The sequence below is a fragment of the Meriones unguiculatus genome, chromosome 10 (genome assembly GCF_030254825.1).
Source record: "Meriones unguiculatus strain TT.TT164.6M chromosome 10, Bangor_MerUng_6.1, whole genome shotgun sequence".
NCBI lineage: Eukaryota > Metazoa > Chordata > Mammalia > Rodentia > Muridae > Meriones > Meriones unguiculatus.
This window is the reverse complement of record NC_083358.1, coordinates 60,803,679-60,823,266: the sequence shown is the minus strand read 5'-3', so window position 1 is coordinate 60,823,266 and position 19,588 is coordinate 60,803,679. Positions and strand designations below refer to the sequence as shown.

At 46.3% G+C, this 19,588-nt stretch overlaps 1 protein-coding gene across 1 annotated transcript in view; it reads left to right on the top strand.

Moving 5' to 3' along the window:
* Positions 1 to 760: 760 nt before the first annotated feature.
* The window catches only part of Ddah1 (dimethylarginine dimethylaminohydrolase 1), a 130,261-nt gene continuing 111,433 nt past the window's right edge, over positions 761 to 19,588 (top strand). Inside the window, exon 1 of the mRNA XM_021662987.2 lies at positions 761 to 1,238. Coding sequence (XP_021518662.1) covers positions 936 to 1,238 — 303 coding nt within the window. The 5' untranslated portion in view covers positions 761 to 935. The remainder of the gene's footprint in view (positions 1,239 to 19,588) is intronic.

The following is a 19,588-nucleotide window of genomic DNA, read 5'->3' as shown; positions in this document are numbered from 1 at the left end:
TTTTAACAGTGACTTTCTGGAATAGGACATTGTTAAAGTCCACAGCAACGTTCCTCTGCTTCTCCCGAAGCCGTCGGCCTTGAGGCGGGATGAGATAGGCTAGGTATGTTGGAATGCTGGTTTAGGGAGGAACTCCTTGAGTGACACGTGCAGTGAAAGAGAAAAACAAGAGGGAAGAGACACTAGGCTTTTCTCCCACTTTTAATTGCCTTGTGGGCTTAAAATATCAGTGGTTTTTGTTTTTTGTTGTTGCTGTTTTCGGAAAAGAGGTTTATAGATTTGTATTGTATCTGTGTGTCTGTCTGTCTCTTGGATTACACTTTCTCGTGGGTGGGAAAAATGCGTTCTTTGTGCAATATGGAGCTTCCCTCGGGGCAAAAGGTCAATCTGAAGAAAGTCAAGGTAATATGGGTGAAGACAAGGTGCCACGCTGGGCACCTAGGTTCCATGAACTGGGTAATGAGGGAAGATGAGAGTGGGAAAGTTTATCTACAATCGCCCCTCGCCTGGTCCCCTGACCATTAAGTCCTCTGCAGCAGGGCCAGTACAGCACTACTGGAGGATTTTCAAGCCCTAATGGGGGACCATGCGAGGCTTGCACCTGCGGTGGGATAAACACACGTAGGTCCCGGGAGGGAGCCATTGCTGAGAAGTCCCCGGCCTCCGCATCCCCACTGACCCAGGCCGGGCCGCAGCAGCTGCGGGGAGCGCAGGGAGTAGGCGCGCGGGCGCTGGGCCGGCGCCCCGAGCTCTGGGCATGCTCAGTGGCGCAGGCAGGGCTCCGGGCGCGAGCTGGGCTCCCGCAGCAGCACATTCATCAGCTGCCAAGAGAAGCCGCCGGGCGCTCGCAGGCTCGCAGGCTGGGCGCGCGCCGCTCTCGGGAGGACGCGGCCGCCTCGCCAACCCCCCGCCGCCGCCGTCTCCCCGCGTGAGCCATGGCCGGCCTCGGCCACCCCGCCGCCTTCGGCCGGGCCACCCACGCCGTGGTGCGGGCTCCGCCCGAGTCCCTGTGCCGCCACGCGCTCAGGCGCTCCCAGGGCGAGGAGGTGGATTTCGCTCGCGTGGAGCGCCAGCACCAGCTCTACGTGGGCGTGCTGGGCAGCAAGCTGGGCTTGCAGGTGGTGCAGCTGCCGGCCGACGAGAGCCTGCCCGACTGCGTGTTCGTGGAGGACGTGGCCGTGGTGTGCGAGGAGACCGCCCTCATCACCCGCCCCGGGGCGCCCAGCCGCAGGAAGGAGGTAATGGGCCAGCCCCGGGCAGGCGACGCGAGGGGCGCGGCCGGGAGGACGCGCGTGGGTCCTTTCGCGCGTGGAATCGACCCCACGGGGCTCAGTTCCTAACTTCTCACTGCGGGACTCGGGGCGGTGTGGCTGGGCGTGGGAGATCCTAGCCAGACAAGTTCATTGTTCACACCTCCTGGCTGTCGGGGAGCCTTCGAAGCGAGTGGAGTGTGGTGGCGAGGATTCGCGGGCAGGTGGCTGGGCTGGGGACCCGTCTCGCCAGCATTTGTGTCTTGCAAATTACAAGGCGCCGAAGAAGACAATGCTACTCTGTTTCCTGGCCAGTGAGGACAGAGGAGGGTCCTTCAGGAGGGCAGGTGGAGGCTGGGGGTCCCCCATGTCCTGCGGGGTCGGCCTGGCAGGGCGGGCCAGGTGATATCAGCCAGCGGCTGTGCCCAGTGACCTGGGACGTCCAAGTTACTTTTCAGTGGTGGCCAGGGAGTCTTGAAGAGGGCGCCTGACAAGCGAATGCGTTTAACGTTTTATTAGTGAGCTGTGTTTAACTGTGTGTGTGTGCATGGGTCGGGTTTGAAAAGCTGTGCTTGCTGCGGGGAGCTGGGCATGTTTGTTTCATTAGCCGTGGTGATATTTATTTTTTACAAGTTTTCTTCTTCTTCTTCTTCTTCTTCTTCTTCTTCTTCTTCTTCTTCTTCTTCTTCTTCTTCTTCTTCTTCCTCTTCTTCCTCTTCTTCCTCTTCCTCTTCCTCTTCCCCGATCTCCTCCTCCCCTCACCCCCCTCAGCAATTACGACTGTTTTTGTGTTCTTCAAGGGAGCACAGAGTAGTGCCTACAAATTATTGTATCTTGTGGAAATGGCTGTGACTGCTTTAAAAATAATGTAGGTTAGTGGGGGAGAGACGCACAGAGCGAGATTAGATTTTAAAATGCCATCTGGCCTGGGATCCTTCTCCCTGCCTGGGAAGAGCCCAGGCTCAGGATTCTCCCTCATGGCACCCAGCAGTGAGTGTAACAAGATGCAGGTGGTTTCTTTTATATCTGGAGGGATTTCCCCCCCCCCCTTTCTGTCATACTGGAAATAGTTGCTCGAGCTTCTGAAATAAATCTGCTTGTTCCATATTTGTTCTGCTTTCTGGGTGAAAACCCTTCCGAGTCCGAGTATAATCAAAGTCCACCTATTTGTTGTTCAGGTAATCAGCGTTTCTCCCACACACCAAGAGTAATAGGCCCAGTCACTCTCTTTCTGTCACACCTTTCCAGACTGACCTGTAGAAAAGGCTCTCGCTCTGTCACAACGTAGTATGAACCTAGCCTTGGTGATAACTTCTGTTGTCCTTTTCACCGTATGAACTGGCAGTCCTTCAGACGGTAAATACAGATGTCAAAACTCTCAACGTTGTTCTCATTTGATGGGAGTCTTCATTGCTTCTCTTGACCGTCACCGTTTTGCTTAAAACACAAATAAGATATTACTCACGTGATTAACTTTCCAAGTTTGGTTTTCCCAGCACAAGAGCTATCCGTCGTCTCTCTCCTGGTGAGATTTCCGTATTTTAAATGTCGGAATTTGTCTCCACTGTGCAGTCAGCTCAGCGCCCACACTTGCCAAAGGTCACATAGAACACTTGTTTTCTTCTGTGTAGGGCACTGGACCCAGGACCTTGCCCGTTAGGTACTCATCCTTCTACTGTGCCTATGCCCTGGCTACAGAGGTCACATGGGGTAGAGATGAAGAACTTCAGGCCGGGTCTCAGCTTTATTGCTTTAATTCTGTGTCTCTGGGGACATGACTAATTTTTCTCACTCTGACCTGGGCATACCAACACCTATTTCATAAAGTTGTGGTAAACAGGTAAACCCACTGGAAATGCACAGGCAGGTGTTTAGGAAATGCCGGCTGTTTCTGCATGTTCCATGAATAGGAAGTGGTCAGCTACACAGTAACATCCTTCTGCTTCCCAGGGTAAAGGCAAGCCACCCCCATGCTTTGGGCTTTGTCTTTGTGTGTTCGGTAGCACTGCCATGACCTCTCCGAAAAGCACCTTTGCTCCTGCATGTGACAGGGGTCGCTAGGCTAAGGCGCTTCCTAGCTGGAGAGGAGACGGGCAGTTATGATTGTGTGGAATGTTCCTGGAGAACAGGGCTATGCAGGGTGGTGCTCACTAATATCTCACAGCACAGCCTGCCACTCTCACAGGGTTGATGTTTGAGGAATGGATAAGTGAGTAAATGGATGGATGAAAAAAATATTGAACTTCATGTGTTGATAATGAATGAATGAATGAATGAATGAATGAATGAATGAAAAGCTGAACAGACAAGCTCATAGTAATTTCATGTATTGATGCTCATTGGATGGATGGATGGGTGGGTGGGTGGATGGAAGAAACATTGAGCTTTGGGTATAGATGCTTATTGAAGGAATGAGTGAATCTATCAGTCAGTCAGTCACAATGAAATGCTAAACAGACAAGCTAATGATGACTGCAGTGATACATTTTGAGTGTGTGTGTGTGTATGTGTGAGAGAGAGAGAGAGAGAGAGAGATCTACAGAAGCCAAAAAGTTGTTTTAAAAAAAATCTCATCATGATATTCCTGTCCCCAGTTGCTTTGCTCTCTATTACATTTCCACACCAAGGCCAAGGTGGTCAACACAAATTTGACTCTCCTCTGAACAAAGTTCTAGAGGGCCACCTGCTGGGTTGGTCTCTGCTTGCCTTTCCGGAGTTAGCTTCATCTCTGCATTGTCTTCCTCAACAAAGCACTCCCCCCAACACTTGGCTCAGACTCAGTTCTTTCATTCACAGGACCTCCTTCCTGGACACACAGTTTGTCTTCATCTGGAACACGCCACCTCCTCTTCTTCCCTGTACCTGGCTGTCCTTGGCTGGCTGCCGCCATTAATACCATTCTAGCTAACATTTACTGGCTGCTTGCCATTTGCTACAACTGCCAGGTCTGTGACATGCATTTCATCAGTGCCCATTCAACAGGATCATTATTGATGAAGCAGGGTCAGAGAGATTGCATAAATTTCCAAGGGTTATTATTATTATTATAGAATGGCACCAGTGAAACCAGGGTCAGAACTCACAAAGCTCTAGCCCCACTCACTGTGCTATTAGACTTCACCTTTCCCTACAGGAATTCTCTTTATGAGTACCCTCCACCCCAACCCTCCGCCTATCTGACATTTCTCATACTCTGTGATTCCCGGCCTACAGGTCCCTACCCTCTCCTATCTTGTAAGAGCAGGGATCTTGTCTACATTGTTTCACATTTTGTTTCCACAAGAGACACACTGAAAATATTTTGTAGAAGGAATGTTTGCATGATTTGGCCAACCTTATTTCTCTTCCTTGACAGGGATTTGGATTTTGTTTTGAGATGGGGATCTCAGGCTCCGGTTGGCTTGCAGCTTACTATGTAGCCCAGGCTATACTCAGCTTGTGGCAGTCCTCCTGTCTCAGCTTCTCAAGTGCCGGGACTGAGCATGATCCACCACACCCAATCCAAATTACATATTTGGAATTTTACAAGCATTCAGAGTTGGTAGAGGCACAAACATTTCATTATAAGCATGGGTGGTTTGTAACTGGAGCCCTCTGTCCTTCCCTGACTCTTCTTGTCATTTATTATTGCTTTGTTTTTAATAAAAAAGTCTTGAGAAAGTATTTCTTAATCAAAGCATTGTGCTGTATTTAATGATTTTTCTTCCTTGGAAGAAAAAACTAAGACCCAAAGTTAAGATCGCTTTTCTGAGAAAACCCAGTGTTTGTATCAGTTGGGTGGGTTTCCAGCGATTCCTGGAACTTAGAAGCTGCAAAGTTAGTAGAGATAACTGTATACACGAAAAGTCAGCCAACCATGTCCGCTGACAGCTCTGTGTCTTCCGGAGTTAGGATATTTTTAATAAGTTTAATATTTAGGAAACAAATCAACTTGGAGAAGCTGGTCATGTCAGATGAACCCAGTGTACTTTTAAGGGGAAAAGTCAACTCCTGAATGTCGAAGTCCTATAAACAAACTATCTAAAAGCCAAGCAGGACAGAAGACAGTGTAAGCATTGAGAGATGCTCTAATGATTATATTTTCTGTGTAAACTGAGATTGCATAAGATTAGGGTGTAGCAGGGGGTGTGTGGTGTCCCAGCCTTACCTCCATTCTTGCAGCAACTACTAAACCATTTTCTTCACTTTCTTCTCAGAAGGGTTTTAGGACCTAATAAATGATTAACTGACAAAGCTTACTTAACAAAATTGTGAAATGTATCCTCTGGCCTTTCCTCCCTGCTAAGAGCAATTTTATCCTTCCTCAGGCACGTGGGATAATTCTGTGTGGAAGAAAACCACAGCAACCTATTCTCACAGGCTGATAATGTTTAATTCTTCACTCCCCAGTCGTTTTCAGTTTTACAGACCTCTTTAGGAAGAAGACAGCAGTTAGCTTAAGGTAATAAACCCCAGTTGAGGAGAAGACAAGTGGGAAAATGGAGATGTAAATGGAAGGATTATATATTATATATAATATCAATATATTATATCATATTTCCTCACCAAGGTTTAGGGACTTCATAGAAAAGGGGGCAGAAAGACTAGAAGAGCCAGAGGTTGCGGAGGACTGGAGCAAAGCAGAGTTCTCCTAACATGACTGAACCATACTTGTGATCTCACAGCAGCTGTGGCTGCCTGCGGAAGCCCAAGAGAGTCAGCACCCTAGCTTGGCATGTAGGAAGCGTTTCCCATCTCTAAATGAGGAGCTACAAACCGTTGATGGCTTCGGGAGAGGGGAAAGATTTCCTTTAAGAAAGGGTATGGCTCCTGGTAGGTTGATCACAGTCCAGTGGATGGCCCATGCTGGGGAGTATCTGGACTAGGGTTACTGAATTGAAACAAGAAGAGACCTGAGCTAGGAAATCAGGAAGCTGGATGGATCTAGGAAGAGATAAGGGGAGGAATTGGAGGTGAGTATCATAACTATGCATTTTCTGAAGTTCCCGAGGAATTATAAAACATTTTAAAAGAATGCACATTTACGTTGACAGTCCCTTTCTGTGAGCACACTTAGATATGAGGACCGAGTTTCTTATGCTGCCTCAGAGGCAGGATGAATGCCAACGCTGTGCTAAACGGTGGCAGCTAACGAAGGCCAAACACTTGGGTATATGGATCCTGAAAGATGGTACTGTCACCACTCTGAAAGTCAAGGAACTCTAGATTCAGGTAACCAGGTTAAATACTGGGAGCAAGGTCACAGACAACATTTAGGTTCCAGAAATGGCATCTCCAGAAAACACGAGGTTGTTGCTTGACTGAGGTGGTTATTGCCAGTGGCTGGCTGATCCTCACTGTGCATTCAGCAGACCCTGACTCACTGCTTGGATTTCGCTTTCCCCATCAGTAGTGTGTAGTCTAACTTGGACCTTAATTAAGTGAATCATTTTCTTCCTATCTCTCATAAAGGAGAGCGGTTTTTTCGTTTTAGTTTGGGGGGGGAGTGCAGAGATAGATCAGCTATTAAGAGCGCTTGTTGCTCTTACAGAGAACTCAGGTTCAAGTCCGAGCTCCCACGTGGTAGCTCACAACCGCTCCCGGGATCAGACACCATCTTCTGATCTCCAGGCATGTGCTTGGTGCTCATGTACACATGCTGGCAAAACATGTAATCACACACAAAATAGTGAATTTATAATAATAATTGTCATTTTCATGAACCTTCTAAATTGTCCGGCAGAGTTTGTTCATAACTGTCTGTCTGCTAGCAAAGGAGATGTTTGCTTCTTAAACACACACATTTCTCCAAACTTCTGTGTGACTTCAGGCAAGGATGTTGTCCCTGACCGTAGTTAGAAATCCCACTGGCTGTCCTGATGGGAAGGGCCCACACTGGAGGCTGCTCTCAGGAGCAAATCATCACCCCCAACTGCTTAGAACAACCGATTCTTCTCACGGTGTTTCTTTTTCAACTTTTCTATATGGGCTTGGCAATAACATTTGAAAATTGGCACATATCAGAGACTGAGGTTTGGCCAATAATGTAACCTGTTCCCATACAGCTGACCTCAGACGCTTTGGAAATGAAGAGCAAAGAGCAGGGACTGACTATCATTAGAGACCAGTAGCTGAAAACGAGCTTCCTGCCATGATCCTAGAACCTTTAGAGAAGAATGTAGGGATGAAGCCCTTGCAATTCACATGTACTGGGACATTGCTTTTGAATGTATTTGAATTTTTATTAAGCTCAAATTTCTTTCCAATCAGTTTTATTATAGTCATGGTAGGAATCTATCCATAAGGTATGACCACGGAAAAATCTACGATTTGGTGAGGAGATGTTTATCTCCATCTACCTCTCTGCCACAATGTGCTATAATTTGAAGATATATTTGGTTTTTATTTTTCCATTTGTGTGTGTGTGTGTGAGAGAGAGAGAGAGAGAGAGAGAGAGAGAGAGAGAATGCATGTTTGCAATTGTTTGGGCACACTGTGTGTGGGTACAAATGCATGTGGAACACAAGCACATAGAGGCTCAATCTTCTTCAATCATTCTTCCACTCTTCCCTCGGGTGGAATCTCAGTTAGACCCAGAGCTCACAGATATGGCCTATCTCTCTTGTCAGCTTGCTCAGGAAATCCTCTATCTCTGTTTTCTGAGGCTGTTTAAAGATGGGCTCCCATACCCACCCAGTATTTGTGTGAGTTCTCAGGTCCCAAACTCAGGTCCTCACAGTTTCTGGGCAAGTGCATTAACCACAAAGCCATCTCCCAACCCCTAGAGATGGTTATTTAAAATGTGTGTTGGTTGGCTTTCATTTTTGTTGGCCAGCCTTCATTTTGTTGGCCAATGAAAAATCTCTAGCCATTCAGAAGATTTTCTGAATAGCGAACTACGTATTTGGTAGCCATTCCTACTTCCTTATCAAGAAGGACTCACAAAGATAAAATAACTGAAGCCATAATCAGAGAGAACAGCTTCATTTATGTCTTACATACCCCATTGCATTGTTCACTCCAGGTTGTCGTAAAATATGTATTTACCATGATGGAATCCCCCAGTGTTCCATAAAGATGCTCAGTTGACCTTTGGCCTCGGCTCCTTTTGTTTTCTTCAAACTCATGTCAGGCTCATTTCAGAAGCACACACTTTCTAACCAAAGAGGCCAGAGTAATCTCAAGCAACAAATCCCACTTTAAAGCATGTGGATCTAATGATATCCTATTTTACTTTGTCATTGTCAAAGAATTTAATAATGTCCATTGTCTTCTTGGAGCCCAGTGCTGAAGGAGCAGTAGCATCCCACAGAAAGACATAAATCACCAGGCTTTAGACTCCTGTCTACCCAGATCATTCAAGCAAGAATGACAGAGGAATTCCTACAGCAGAGTATAAGATTAAAGAACAAAAAGCTACAGGTTTAATTTGCTGACAGATCCTTGTGGTGGGCCTGAGTCTGTTTAAGCTAAAAGATGGGGCACTTCTGCTGTTTTGAGCCAAGATGAGCTTATAAGGGTGAGTTGTTATGTCAGTGAAGAGGTGCTTTGCTTATGCTGAACATATGCAAATAAGTAACCTTTGCCCTCATTAGAATACTTTTGCTTTACTTTGTTCTTATATTGCCTAATAAATATCGTTAAAATTATTTTTTTGGGGTAGCAGTGACTGTGAATGTGGGGATGATGGTGTTAAGGTGTTAAGAACAGCTTTGCTCCTGAAAGGGAAGGGACCCCTGAGGCAGTCACGTTTGTGTATTCGGCAAGCCCTGCATGTGCCAGACCCAATGTTTAATGCTGGAGAGGTGCATCAAGCAGCGCCTCTGCCCTTAGTCCAGCTGGAAGAGCTGACCACTGACAGAATGGGGGATGGGCTCTCAGATGGAACTGGTGGGTGCTGGATTGCTTCCCAGAGTGTCTGACCCATCCCAGGGTTCCTGGAAGAGTGCTGGTCATGTGAGAACTAACTAGGAAAGACAGAGGCAAAGAGGCAGCCTTTCCAGATAAAAGAAGCACAGTCGGACAGGATGGGAGGGACAGGCCACTGGAAAAGAATTTCATTTGTGCGGAGAAAGATGTAGAGAGACTGTCTGCTCCTGAGTCTTCAGGAGCTGGATCTGAAGGTCACTGTCATATCTATAGCTGCATTTCTTATTGATGCTGGAAGACAGACCCTATTTCTCAGTGGAATTTCTTCTTCTCTTACACAAATGCTCGGAAATGGTGTGGCTCTCCCGGGATTCTCAAGGGGCATACACAGGAACTCTGGGATACATCCTGATATGGTCTCAAGCCCACCTTAGGCCTAGGATTCGTTTCTTCAGTTGCTAAACTCTTGAAATTTGGTTTTTTGTTTGTCTTGTTTTGTTTTGGTCCGTAAGTTATCAGTGTACTCTTTGCTGTTCAGTCCTTTTTTTTCCCTTTGGCCATGACTGTCCATACTAGTATGTAGCAAGCAAACCTGATCCCCGTACTGTGCTACCATATTACTCAAGCCTACTGTATACGAGATTGACCATGCCTACTATATACATCATTACCCGCGCCTGCTGTATGCAGCATTACCTGTGCCATTGGCAGGTAAGAAAAACCTTCATTTCTATTCGGTATTAACATGCCTTTTTTTTTTTTTTTTTTTTTTTATTCACAAATCTCATCCTAGTAACACTCAGCATTGAACGTCACACTAAGATGAAGTAGCCCACTCTGGATGTTTATCTTATGGGCTGCGATCTGCCCACACTGAGTTAGACAGCGTGATGGAGAGAGAACACTACTGCCCAGGGGATGCTGCTTTCAAGTTCTGAAGTGATATTAACATAAACGTTCTTTTGGCTGGAAGATGCTGTTTTTTCTTTTTGAAACCGAGGTTGTATTGCAGCAGGTAGTATACGTTGAACAGGATAATGAGACTAGGGAGGCAGATGGGGAAGTGACGATGGCTTATATCCATAAGGAGATACGATTGCATGAATAAATACAAGGTCTTATTCAACCCAAGATGTCATACTTGCTTCAGTCAGTTAACCTATAGCATAAACTTGTGCTTTGCTAAGGAGAATCTATTATAAGATGAAGCTGAATTTGCTAATCTGTTTCAAAGGCTGTTTAGTCAGCCATTTCCAGCATACTTGATAGGTACTTGTTTCCCCATAGAAGAGGTTGAGTAGAAATTCAGTGAAATAGCCTAAGGCCCTAGGTCCACATGATTTGCACTCACACCATCTCCTTCACACAAGTGTGCCAGTTGTGTTCTGTAGTGAACGTGAGAGCAATGGCCAGAAGAAGGAGATACGGAACGAGCTGCTCAGTGCGTCTTTTTGCAAGCTTCTCGACTCGCCCAGGTGATCGTTGCAAACTCTCCGTATTCCACTCCTAGTTCTAGACTTCTGGTGTTGTCTCCAAAGTTTTAACTTTTGCCTTCTGAAACTGTATGTTGACATTATTTTTCAAAATAAAGATATTAAGTGAGGAAACAGTTATTTGAATGTTTCCTTCCTGCACTTAGCTGTGCACACCAAAAAAAAAAATTGTTATTAGTTAAAATATAGGCATAATTGCATTTTAATTCCTAATGGGTTCTTGGAATAATTACCAAAATTTCAGAATTCACATGTATGTCAAATCGTGTGTGATTGCCACTCTGCTGGGTGGACTCCTTATGGCGATGATCTCCTTGCTGCTAGAAGCCACCAGGCCGGCACTGAGCCCTTCAGTCCACAGTGGCTGTGCAGATGTGATTAGAGCAAGAGGCGGAAGAAGGAGGGTAGATGCTGGTGCTAAATCTAGAAATCATTATATTAAAATTATTCTTTAAGAAGCTGAAATTAGCAAATTTCATGGTACAGCCGTAAAATAATAATAGAGGGCAAACATCCATTTCCCTCCCTTAATTTTTTTGATTCAGGAGGAAAAAATATGACTCCCATTTGGCTGTGGGCCCTATTTCAGGCTATTTATGTTTTAATCATATTTTCTAGTTCAAGAGATTTATGTGAGACCTTCAAGCCTGCGATTTCATTACAAGGAACCAACACTATCCTTGCTCTTGATTATGTACTTTTTTCAGACGCTCAAGGCTTGGGAGTTCTTTGTGTGCGTTATGTGTGTATGGGGCACACATGGAGGGCAGAGGACAATGGTGGCAAGCAAGCAAAAGTGCTTGCTTCTACCATGTGGCTCTAAGGATCAAACTCAGGCTGTCATGCTTGGTGGCAAGCATCTTTACTTGCTGAGCTGTCACACCCAATTTTATTTTGTTCTGATTTCCTTTGTGGTCTACCAATCCTCTATCAGAGGCGCTGGTGCATGTTAGCTCCCTCTCCCTGAGAACTATGATGCTGGGAAGTAGAGGGTCCCGAGAAAATACGTCACTGAATCTTCATACTCTCTTACCCTCACATTTAACCTCTCCAGCTTTAGGCCTCTCTCCTCCCTGTCTTTTCAAATATATAACCAGCTTAACTCTCAAGGGAGAACACGTTGAAGACAAGGCTCTCTGTCGTGTTTTCCCCCTCTTGTCCAGATGGCTGTTTTGTACTCACTGGTAGGTCATGCAATCAACTTAACGGGTCATGACCTGATTTTTTTTTTTTCGCAGTAATAGAATTAATTTTTTTTAATCAGTATATTATTGCAATGTGGAAAAGGAACTATTTCATGAAACTTGGCTTATTTTTTTTGTGCATACTAACTTAGTAAATGAAATATACTTATTGTTCTGGCTCATGGTGAAAACAAAATAGGAAACTCTACTGTATCTGCTTGCAACTAGATTGATCCACTCGGCTTTGTACAGAGATCATCGAGGGCCATGCCTGTGGGCCAGGCAGATTCCTGGAATTACAACCGACATCTCAGGAGGTGCCCAAGCCAGGCTGGATTCCCACTTACTCGGGTGACGCCTTGTGGTGACTGTTTCCTCCCTGTCTGAACCTGTCCACCCACAATGGTGTGTCCCTTCTTCCGTGGTGGCTTATTGGATGTCACTGGAGAACACAAGGATGTAGAAGGCACCAATCTCAACCCTAGCTAGAAATGGCTTCTATCCCTTCTTGGGTGACACTTCAGAACATTTAAGGGAAGGTTCACCTGAGTGGGTGAACATTGACTTTCGTCGGAGCCAGCATCCTTGCGTATTGTTTTCGGTTAGACTCAGCAGCAACAGGCAGAGGCCACGCCCACCAGGAAGCAGCCCTCTTTCCAGCACAGTCCACGTGGAGGTTATAACCCTTTACTGATACCAGCACGCCCCAGAATCCAGTGTTACCTTAGGACAGGGATGGAAACTCCGAGTACAGTTTTCATTTCAGAAAAACGCTAGCATATATCCACACGCAGAACTGCTACAGCATAATTTATAATTTTCATGTCATTCCCAGAGGCCTAGAGGTGACTTTGAAAAATCACTCATTCCACAATTTTTTTCTTCATATTTTTTTCAACACTAGATAGAAACTCATCCTTGGTATAGAAATGATTATAGAAAGTTCAGTTTTTCCCTAGCTAGTTACAACATTTGTTGATAATAGTACTGAAGTGTAGGCAGGTATATGTGACTGTTTAGAGAGGAAGGACTGGTGGGGACAGGAAGCTGGAGGCCTGGGTTCCGTTGGCTGCCCCTGTTTCCAGCCGAGCTGCCAACCAACTCCTGAGAGCGGATTTTATTTCCTTACACACACAGTGCCCTCAAGGAGTCTTTTGAAGACTTTGATAAGTTTACTAATGCAGCAAACTATGTGGTGATGACATTGTGTGTTTGCCAGAAAAGGGGCTTGGAGTTGTGCAACCTGGAGCTAAAACACTGGGCAATACAGTTGCTGTGTCCACGTCTATGTTTTCCTTTCCTTTCTTCGCGGAGCCTCAGTCGTCTGCATGAACGCTGAGCGTTACTGTTGCCTCTAACCCCAATCCTACAGCCTACAGAAGCCGCTTGTTGAGGGGGAGTAGTAATGAGGATTTAGTTTGGTGCCTTTTCCTCACAGTAAGTGTGGAAAAACATACATGACACTGGCCATTGGCCTCGGTGCAGCTGAGGGCTCAATCAGAATTGAGAACACGCTTTTCCAAACCCTGCCCAGCCTGAGGTCAGCCTAATGAGTGCAAACAGCCACAGCTGTAACAACCACTGTTTCTTGGTTTGCTTTTACTCCTATGTAAGTGTACATGCACACACACACACACACACGGACACGGGCACAGAAACACACATGCACATGGGCGCACACATAAGGTTGGAATAAAGTCAGGTTCTCATAGCCCCTACCTGGTGAATGCTATTTAGTGGCAATGTGGGCCATAGAAAATGCTTAGAGGATTTCTTGAGTTCCATTTTTTTTTTTTTTTAATGTGATGCTGAAGCCAGGAGAGATTTTTATAAAATGAGTTGCTGTCTTTTCACAGCCTCTTGGTAACACCTTCATTCATGTTGATTCCTTTCTCTGATGTCATTCTTGCTGTGTCCTTTTCTGCAACTATCCATAAAGGATATTTTTGTCCATGCAGTTCCTGGGGCTTCCTTGCCTTTCCCAGTAGTTCCTGGAACACTAGGGATTGGACGTTATACTGTGGGTCTGGGTAGTTATATTCAAATGACAAGTGTCATTTCATAAGCAGATTACAGATTACAGAGTGGGTCATGCCAATGGCTTTATTTGTCTGTTAGCAAATGAGCTTGAGTATTGTGGGATATGACAGTGTACCCGCTGATGACAATATAGCCAGGGATAGTTGGATGCCAAGTTTACAACCAACTATCAAAAGTTTCCATCTATTTACACATGGATGTGTATGCACATTCCCTTGTGTGATATAGCTCACACAGTAACCTGTATCTCTTTCTGTCATTTGTAAAGAGCTTTAAAGTCTATTTATGTAGACCCAGATAAAACTTACACATTATCATGTTAGTCTTTGTTGTCAATCTTTGCTCTTTTCAACAATGAAATTTTAGCACAGGTCAAAAAGCAGGTGAGAAGGTGGAAATTGGTAGCAGGCTAGTGGGCCTCTGTGACCAATCACAAAGTGCTTTGATCTCTGTGTGGCAAAGTGTCAGAGGCAGAGAGAACAAGAAAATCAAGCTCTCAGTAGACTGTGGCCGGGCGGGTTCACACATTGCGGTTTGCTCACACAACACCGTAGAGTTGATCTGTTTACTTAGAAGCAATTTGTTCTTTTGAAAATCAAGTTAGGGTGGTCTTGCAGCTGGGATTTCGGGCATTTGCCACCATTCTTATCTTTTTTTTTACTGGAGACCAAACTCGATTCTCTCGCTTGAGGGGCAAACATTGCCCACCGAGCCATCTCACCAGCACCCAACCTCTTTCATGACATGCTGTGTTTCTCAGGGCTAACACTGACCACTGAGGGTTCAGACTTCCTACCTACAAACTAGGGAAGTTTGAGTGAAGGCATGGATGTAGAGGTAGCTTGTAAGGACTGTGGGTATTCGAGAGCGGCCGCCTTTGAGCATTGAACTCAGTACCTACATCCTGCTGTGCCGGGACACATGGAGGTAGACCATTAGCCCCCATAGCCAGTTCTGGGCTGTCTGAGATGACCCCTTTAGTCTCTGGTTGCCGTTTTGAGCGTGGAATCTTCCCAGGCCAAGGAACTATTGAGAAATGGGAAAATGTTCAGGTCAGGAGAGCCCGGGAGGGGAATGATTGTCAGGCTGTGCACCCTGTTAGAATGCAGAGGTGGGATGCTCTAAGCATGACTATCGGGAGCTATGCTCTGTGTGCTGCGCTGTGTACCCCTCTGCTTCATCTCACAGTGGAGTATCCCCAACCTACTCCACCGGATCCCATTACCTCCTCAAACAGGAGAACGGTCACTGTCCGAAGATGTCATAGCTAGTTACTAGTTATTAACACTCATCCGGCTTGTTATATGCCAACCAAAGCACTAGAGTCTCTGTGATTTATAAGGTGGAGGTGGATGGGTGGTCCAAATGTCATAGGGCCAGCATCTGTGTGAGGGCAACCTGCCAGCAGGGAGTGAGTTCTATGCTGGTAAGAGGCCCGGGTGTAAGAAAGGAAAAGAGGAAAGATGCTAAAAACCCAAAGCAGGGTGCCAGGAACACACCAGCTTACTCTCACTGCAAACCTCCACTTTCTTGTAGCTAACTCAGGCTAATCTCCCATGTGATGGCCTTAATCCTTTCCTGAGCATGGTTGTGACCCAGTCACCTCTCTCACTGGGACCGTGCTTCCAGTCCAGGGACATTTTAGGGTTACATTCAAACCAGAGCAGCAGGGGCAAAGAACCAGTGTTTCTCCTCCAAAGCCAGGGCATTTGGTAACTGCCAGAGAGTAGGCATGCTCACTCAGTCCAATGTTAGGGGATCAGGACTCTTCATTTGTTTGTTTTGTTTGGTTTTGAGACAGGGTTTTTCTGTGTAGCCTTGGCTGTCCTGGACTTGCTTTGTAGACCAGGCTGGGCTCAAACTCATGAGATCCTCCTGCCTTGGCCTCCATCTCCCTGAGTGCTGTGATTATAGGTGTGTGCTACCAAGCCCAGCTTGGGGTCAGCACTCTTAAGACGTTATTGATATCAGTAACATAACCACAAGCTTTATTCCTCCCGGGAGTCTGCCGACCAAAGCTAGTGAGGACACACAGACATGGCCTTCTCCTGCTGAAGACATTGCTCCTGGCCAGCAGCTACCCATCTCTGCCCTCATCTACATGGCTAGTTCAGAAACCCTTCACACCCGTAGAAACACAGAAGGCTGTCGCCATGTCTAGCCATGCTTAATATGTATGGGCAGAGATCTAGTCCAAATAATTAGACAGCGCATGGAGGGTCTTGACCTTAACTTGTAAGCACAGAAGAGTGGCGAAAAACCAGTCTGAGCCAGAGTGCTCTGCTCCTGGAAGGAGGCTGTCCCCTCAGGCTTCACACCCTCACTAGCTCTTGCTCAGCTTTCCCATAGCCAGTCCCTGGGAAAGAGAAACACATGATAGCTGGGACACAGATCGTCGCTGTTGTGGAATAGCTGCTACCCTACCTCTGATCTTGTTGCCCCTGTATGTGACAGGAATGAGGCAGGGCAGTATGCCTGGATTTGAATCCCAGCTTCCTTCAGCTCATTAACTAAGTTCTTTCATGGCTGTGGAGGCTTGGGTAAGCCCTTGGCTCCTGGCTTATCTATCTTTAGCCCTGCTATTGCCTTGGAACCAGTGTTTCCTATGCACAAAAGAAATTGGTGGATCATAAATACTGTTGCTCCTGTTTGGACAATTCTGATTTTACTCTTATTAATATCACTTTTCCTGCTGAAGAACACTGCCCCAAATGGTAAGCCTCTCTCTCTCTCTCTCTCCTCTCTGTACATATGTCCCACTTTCACTCTGTCATCACTATACCTTTGCAACCCCTTATAGTTCCTCCGAATTGTTTCAGATATCACCATGCTCCCCAAAGATGCAAACCACCAGTGTGAACTTTCCACAAAACGTAGTGTTCTTGTGCTCGGGTCCAGCTCTCAGGATTGTAGCCTCCCTCCAGTGCGGCCCACTGTCTCGTAGTGAAAGCGTTCACCCACAGGCGGAACGAGCAGTACCATGTCTCCTCTGCAGCACTCGTGTGCACCGGCTCTGTAAGTCCATCCTTCGCAGCTGGCTTGGCCCTGTTCCAAGCTCTGAAAGCAGCCAGTGTCTCACTGTTAGCAGAGGAAATAGGAGGTCCATCGGCCAGTAGGTCAGTTGGCCAGCCTGGTCCTTTCTGCTGTTTGGCCTGCCCTGAGATGGCCATTATTCCTTCCATATGGTCAAACTGTCAACTGGTTTCATTCTCTGGGCTTACTTTACTTCCACCCGCTGCTGATTTCCTGTCTGGGTCTTCTGGGTCTCTAATACATAACCCAAAGATTGACCCCTGAAGTTGTAGACTCCCTGAAACTTACAGCCGAGACCTGTGTTGCCATGTTCTTCCAGCCCTTCTCATCCATCTGCTTGGTGAATACAAGGGGCTGAACACCAGCCTACCTCATGCTGGGCGTACCTGCCAGCCTGTGTCCTTCTGTGAGAGCCTCTGATGCCAGCCTCTACTCTGACTCTTCTGCCTTGCCCAGAGTTGCAGCAATGTCTGGGCACTGGCCTTGAACCCCTGAGCCAGGCTAGTCACTGGACTCATGCCCAGCATGGCCTTTGTATTAGACTTAACCTACCAGGAAGATTAGAGTCAGGCGACAAAGGAAGCATAGACCTCATTTTTCCTTCTCTTTCCCACCTCTTGTGGTAAATATCAGTTAAATGTTACCATTCTGACCAAGTTTAATCAAAGAACTTGGATCTCTCATTAAAACTGACTTCAGTGCAATTTAGCAAATGGCATTTGCTGATGGAAAAGCAATTTTACCGTGTTTAATTAAGCAGATTAAAATATCAACATCTCAGTTGTCAAAACTTTTATGGTAGATTTCCTGTGTTCTGTGATTTCTTTCTTTTTTTTTTTCATAAAACAAAAAAATTGTTCACATTATTGCAATTCCATATAGCGAAGAGTGGAACAAAGGAAGTGATGCAGGGCCTTTCAACAGAAAGGTCAGCTGGGTCACCGGCTGTCCTAGGCTATGGTGGGAGTGCATAGCAGCTCTGTGCTGAACATTCCTTCATGAGCCACGAAGACGTGGCTCGCATGGGATTTCTCCTCTAAAGGTTAGCACAGAGCGCAATAGGTAGAGGCACGCTGTCTTGTAAACCCAGGTGGGCGGGGTGAGGAAGGGAACACTTCACAGGCCTCTAACGTAAAACCTGGCCTCAGAACCTCTCACTCTTAGCAAGAATCCCTGCTGTTCTGTGTCTCTTAGAGACACATGGTCGATTGAGGGAATTAAAGAGTGTGTTCGGGGAAAACACAGATTCTGGTTGACGAGCCAGGACAGCAACCTGAAATAATGGGCCTGGCTGCTCGAACAGGGGAGGATAATGAGATTGCAGCTCCCGACTGTAATTGGTGGATGCTTATTGCTGAACACAATGCTGTGTGAGATCTCCACAGCCGGCCTCCTTTGGGTGACGGGGGTAGTGGTGGAGGCAGGAACACAGCCACCTCCTCTGGCTGATGGTTGTGAAAAGAGAAAGCAGGTCTGCCAAGAAGAAACCATTCCAACATTTGCATCAAGGGTCGGCCTGTGCATGAGGAAACTCAGCGAGCAAAGGCTGGTTATAACATTTTGCATAATTCAGACTGGCTAAACCTGTAATTCTTGGTAACTGAATTCCTGGTAACTCAATTTGAATCTTTGGCAAGCCTTGGGCTGGAAGGGATTGGCCTTCATGCAGTCATATTATTGGGTTGATGATTTTTATATTCTAGTCAGATTTTTTTTTTCCTCTTAGGCTGGAAACAACAGAGAACTACCGTTGCCCACTTAAGAAAGAGATGAACCATTAGAGTTGCACTCAAGTTGAAACCACAAAATCATTAAGGCCGTGGAGTCTGACCTCCGTCCCTACTCTCTCTCGGGATCTCCATGGTTCTGTCTCCCCATTTATCTAACTTAAGCCGCTGATATATTGTGGCCCACCTGAATCTCATGGGCCTACCTTAATTTGTTAAGCCAAGCAACCAAATCAAACCATTGGTAGCTGGCCAACCTGTAAGTACACTGGGTTTAGGACAGTTTCCCAATCTGGATTCTGTCAGATTAGTCTCAGGGTTCAAAGGTCAAGTTGGTTTTCTCAGAGTGGCAGAGTCTGCACACAGAAACAGTTTTGTATATAAATAGTTAGACAGTGTCTCATGTATTTCTGGCCTCCTACTATATCAGTCCAAACACTCAAGTTGCACAAGACAGAAAGCCCTGGGTAAGGAGACCATAGTGCCCTTGTCTTTCTTGAAACTCAGTGATCATGGATGGCCCTCCTCTCCCTCCTGTTAAAAGGTGGCCTGCCCCTGAGTGAAACATAAGTCACCATCTAAAAGGCACTGCTGTAGGGAGAGCAAATACTAAGAAGAAAAGGGGGAAAGGGAAGGCAAAAGGAAAAAGGGGCGGAACCACCTAAAAGGAAACCCTGACAGTATCTACTCAGTAATATGGAAAGATGTAAGTTAGCTTTGGGGTTGGCGGACAGGATTGAAGGAGTCGGATATGGAAGGAGATGGGATGAATGCAGGGGGAGCAAAGAAGAGGAGGGTGCGGAAGGTGTCACCATTCATACCTTGGTCATGATATTGCCAGAACGTCGTAGTAAAAATGGGCTGAAATCCCCTGGGCTGGGCTAATGCTGAACCTTCCCTTTTCCTGAAAGCACGCACTTAGTCATGAAAACGAGCAATCATGGAGGCCGGACAGCTCAGCGAGTGTCTCAACATCTAAGCAGCTATAGAGAAGTACCGGGAAGCGCATGTAG